At 33.7% G+C, this 931-nt stretch overlaps 1 protein-coding gene across 1 annotated transcript in view; it reads left to right on the forward strand.

Moving 5' to 3' along the window:
* The window catches only part of LOC119581807 (AMP deaminase 2-like), a gene marked incomplete in the record, with an annotated part of 169661 nt that overhangs the window by 147595 nt on the left and 21135 nt on the right, over window positions 1-931 (forward strand). The window contains 2 exon segments of the mRNA XM_037929940.1: window positions 406-529; window positions 736-867. Of these exon segments, the coding sequence (XP_037785868.1) occupies window positions 406-529; window positions 736-867 (256 nt within the window).

The raw sequence follows: 931 nt of genomic DNA on the forward strand, positions 1-931 counted from the left end.
CGAATAAGTTACCTTAAACAAAATGAATCGGTTGTTTAAATAATACTACGTTAAATCTTCTGTCGAATCATACAAGTCGCATCGAAATCAGTCTAACTGTGATGTTGAATTTAACAAAAGAAAAATATATGAGATTCGAGAAATCGGCGGTTGAATTTGCAACCTCCTCTGTGACACATCCGAATGATTTATGTTGGCTAAGAAAAACAACTATGAAACGCTGTGAGGTGCTTGCTTAATGTTGGTAGAACCACTGAGATTCTTTTTTCGAATATTTTTATGTTAAAAAGAATCCGACCGGACGCTCCTAACATAGGAAATATATAACAGACAATATAACAATTTTATTAGTAAATACCTCATATTGTATTCTGGATAAACAGTAAAATATTATCGTTACTTCCAGTGATATCTACAAGAATAATAACATCATGGATAATTTTGAGACATTTATAGACAACTTGTTTGGCCCACTCTTTGAAGTCTCTGTGGACCCCAGCGTTGACCCAGACCTGCATGCGTTTTTGCAGTAAGTCGAAGTTTTTTTTATTTCTCTTGTTACTGAGTATGCAGCATTATTGTTGTTGAGAGTTTTGTGCATATTTTGTTTTCCTTCATGACAATATTTTTGCAAGCATCAAGTTTGATATTAATTTATGTTATGATTATATAATCCAGTCAGTCAGTCTTTGAGTAACCGTTTTTCCTTTTTTATTTCCTATTTCCTTTTTTTAGGTATGTAATTGGATTTGATAGTGTAGATGATGAGAGTAAGCCAGAGACTTCAGTTATGGACAAAGATATGCCAACACCACAGCTCTGGTCAGACACTGAGAATCCCCCATATGCATACTACCTGTATTACATGTAAGTTACCATCGTTTGACATTAGTATGATTTGCATTATCCAGTTGAATTGCAGATTACAAAA

The sequence above is a fragment of the Penaeus monodon genome, chromosome 15, assembly GCF_015228065.2.
Source record: "Penaeus monodon isolate SGIC_2016 chromosome 15, NSTDA_Pmon_1, whole genome shotgun sequence".
Taxonomy (NCBI): domain Eukaryota; kingdom Metazoa; phylum Arthropoda; class Malacostraca; order Decapoda; family Penaeidae; genus Penaeus; species Penaeus monodon.